A 2,724-nucleotide genomic window follows, 5' to 3' on the forward strand; every position below is an offset into this window, starting at 1 on the left:
GTGCATACCAGGGAGCACAACTGTGGTAAGCAACCCTCGTCACAGGGAGAAAGTAGTGACCTTTAGTGGCAAGCCAGCGGACATTATGGATTCATTTATGAAAATCTGTCATTCCGAAGAGAACCCTTTGATTAAGAGCGGTTGAGGGGTGTGGGCTGGACGTGATGAGTATGCCAAACCACTACAGAGGGGGATTCATAGTTCATAGGACAAAAAAAAAAAAAAAAAAAAAAAAAAAAAAAAAACTCTGAAAAAGACCAGTAGAGTTGTATTTTTTTTTTATCGTTTTATTAAATACCAATCAGTGCAGTCATACTTTATAAAATGTTCGACAAAACATCCCACCTCACCCACAAAACCCTCAGTGTTCGACAAGTTTCCCTTTCCATGATAAATAACATCCAGATCCTCCAGTCACGCCTGCAATCTGAGAGAGAAGGACACAACATTAGCTTCACACCAAATGTCTAACGAGCAACGTGACGGGTCAACCATATGCCATAGCTCAACAATAAAGTCCTGATGACGTAAAGGGCAATGGAAAACGTTGATTTGAAACGAGAACGACAGGTTGGTTTCTGCCCAAATGTGGGAGCACTTAAAGGATGCATTTAGTGAATACCATGGTACAGCCCAGTGGCTGGAAAGCCAAAAGATCACCTTGAGCCCATGAACCTGGACGTTTAATATAGGGGTCTAGGATTGACAGACCCGTCCTAGCTCAGTACCAGAAGAGGGAGACAGTTGACCTTGGAGCTCTAACCACTTGAGTGCTTCAGAGTTGCACAAATACAAAAGGTAAAAGGAAATCTACCAAATGGGAAAAGACCCCACTAACATATTGGCTAATAAAGTCACTGCAGGTGACATAGGGTTACAGTTTTAGTGGGGTAGGAAACTTCTGACTTTTTACTCACCATATACACAAAGTAGTTAAATCTTGAAACCCAGAGACCTCATGCATACTTTATGTTCCTCAATGAGGGACGAGCACTGCTCCTCTCCCCTTTCAATGATACTGGAGAGAGAGAGAAACAAAAAACACACATGAAATATTCACATAGTTCTTGTTTCCGACAGAGAGCAAGGTTCATTATGCACATTGCAGTACCATTGCCATTTTTAGCATTTGCTGCAACATCAGAGCTGGGTTAGAAGTTAGTAGGGCAATCATGAGAATTAATGCAAGCTATTCAGAAATGCAAACTTGCTTTAGTCAAACATAGTTTCCTTATTAGTGTGGTTGGAAAGCAGACTACACCACGGTTCATGTTGGCTCAATTTCTCAAATCAGTTCAATAAGTCTTTAATTGCAGCCTGAAAATATACATTTATGAAAAATTTGTTAAAATGTTATTCATTACCACCAAACTATTCCGAAAGGAATGCTTTGTTGCCACTTAGAGCTTTAGGGGATGGAGGCTGGTGACTCTTACCAGGCATCCCTGACTTTCTTGGTCTCGGGGCAGGCACAGCAAGCCTTCAGAGGCTTCTTCTGCGTGACCTCAGCAGCAGGGGTCTCAACACTGGCGGCGGCAATGGACGACATTATCTAGCTGCAAAGAGATAAAATATATAGAGATGGAGTTTAGAAGTAATTAAAGAATGAATGTAGCAAAGGAATAGGTGACACATGAAGGCTAACCCCAAATAATGAAGGTGTATACTGTTGTACAAAACTACGGAAATGCGTCACGCTTAACATAACGTTATGCAACGTACCAAACATAGCCGGATGATTGTTCCTCTAAAGAAAATGACTTTTACAGACATTTGACGGCCCAACTACGACAGACCACAACAATGCTTCGGACCTGCAAATACCGTTCACGCAAATAGTCAACCTTTAAGTTGAACTAGGAATTTGGCAGAGTTAAGAAACGGTCCAATGCATTCGATTAGTTAATCAGTGTTGCACATCAAGCGTTCTTCTCCACACCGAGTTACTAGGTCAATAATGAATGTCCAAGACAAACAAGGGTATACATTAAACATACACGATAGCCACATACAATGCTTTCTATTAGATATCAAGAGCACTTTCCGACGCCATCTTCCAAAATCCACATGTCATGAACGCACCATCAGAATTAGCATCAGCAAAATCGGGGGCTGAACATGCTGTATATGATATGACCAGATTGGTACAAACAACAAAATCTGCACAGACACAAAGGTAAACAATAACGCACATTGCTCACATAGTAGAGGAGGATTACCGGTGGCTGTTGTTCAAGTTCAAGCTTGGCGCAGACGCTGTAGGTAGTAATGTGATGTAATATTGTCCTTCCTTATATACGCGCATGTCTATACAGACCGGGACTTCTGGGATTTGTAGTCCTTTGGACAGCATAAGTTGTATGCACTAAACAAAACAGGTACTAAAGGGATTAGTTTAAATCATTGTGCCGATATCAATTTAATTTAGCAACTGGCGTTTCTTTATGGATCATTGAATTTATTAATTTATGATTTTATGGCAAATCTTATAATCTTTTCAGCGGTGTGTGGCTATTTATTAAATGTTTCACAACGGGCATGTTCATTCTAAAACGGTACGTGAAGCAGTTTTCTCATATCTGATCCGTTGCTATTTTTATTGAGTTTAGTTGGAAAATTGGCGATCCAAATGAGATAACATCAAATTATTTATTTAATATAAATAGATAGGCTATATGATTTCATACCAACAGGTAATACAGCAAATTCATTATATAAAGAGGA

At 40.0% G+C, this 2,724-nt stretch overlaps 1 protein-coding gene across 1 annotated transcript; it reads right to left on the reverse strand.

Moving 5' to 3' along the window:
* Positions 1–266: 266 nt before the first annotated feature.
* Positions 267–2,329, reverse strand: LOC132448706 (cytochrome c oxidase copper chaperone). Its single transcript, XM_060040192.1, has 4 exons — positions 2,202–2,329; positions 1,437–1,556; positions 918–1,018; positions 267–427 (listed from the first exon to the last, which is right to left on the reverse strand). Exons 2-3 carry the CDS (start codon positions 1,547–1,549, stop codon positions 934–936), a joined length of 198 nt encoding a protein of 65 aa, XP_059896175.1. The 5' UTR covers positions 1,550–1,556; positions 2,202–2,329; the 3' UTR covers positions 267–427; positions 918–933.
* Between the last annotated feature and the right edge of the window lie 395 nt (positions 2,330–2,724).

The sequence above is a fragment of the Gadus macrocephalus genome, chromosome 20 (genome assembly GCF_031168955.1).
Source record: "Gadus macrocephalus chromosome 20, ASM3116895v1".
In the NCBI taxonomy this organism is placed as follows: Eukaryota; Metazoa; Chordata; class Actinopteri; order Gadiformes; family Gadidae; genus Gadus; species Gadus macrocephalus.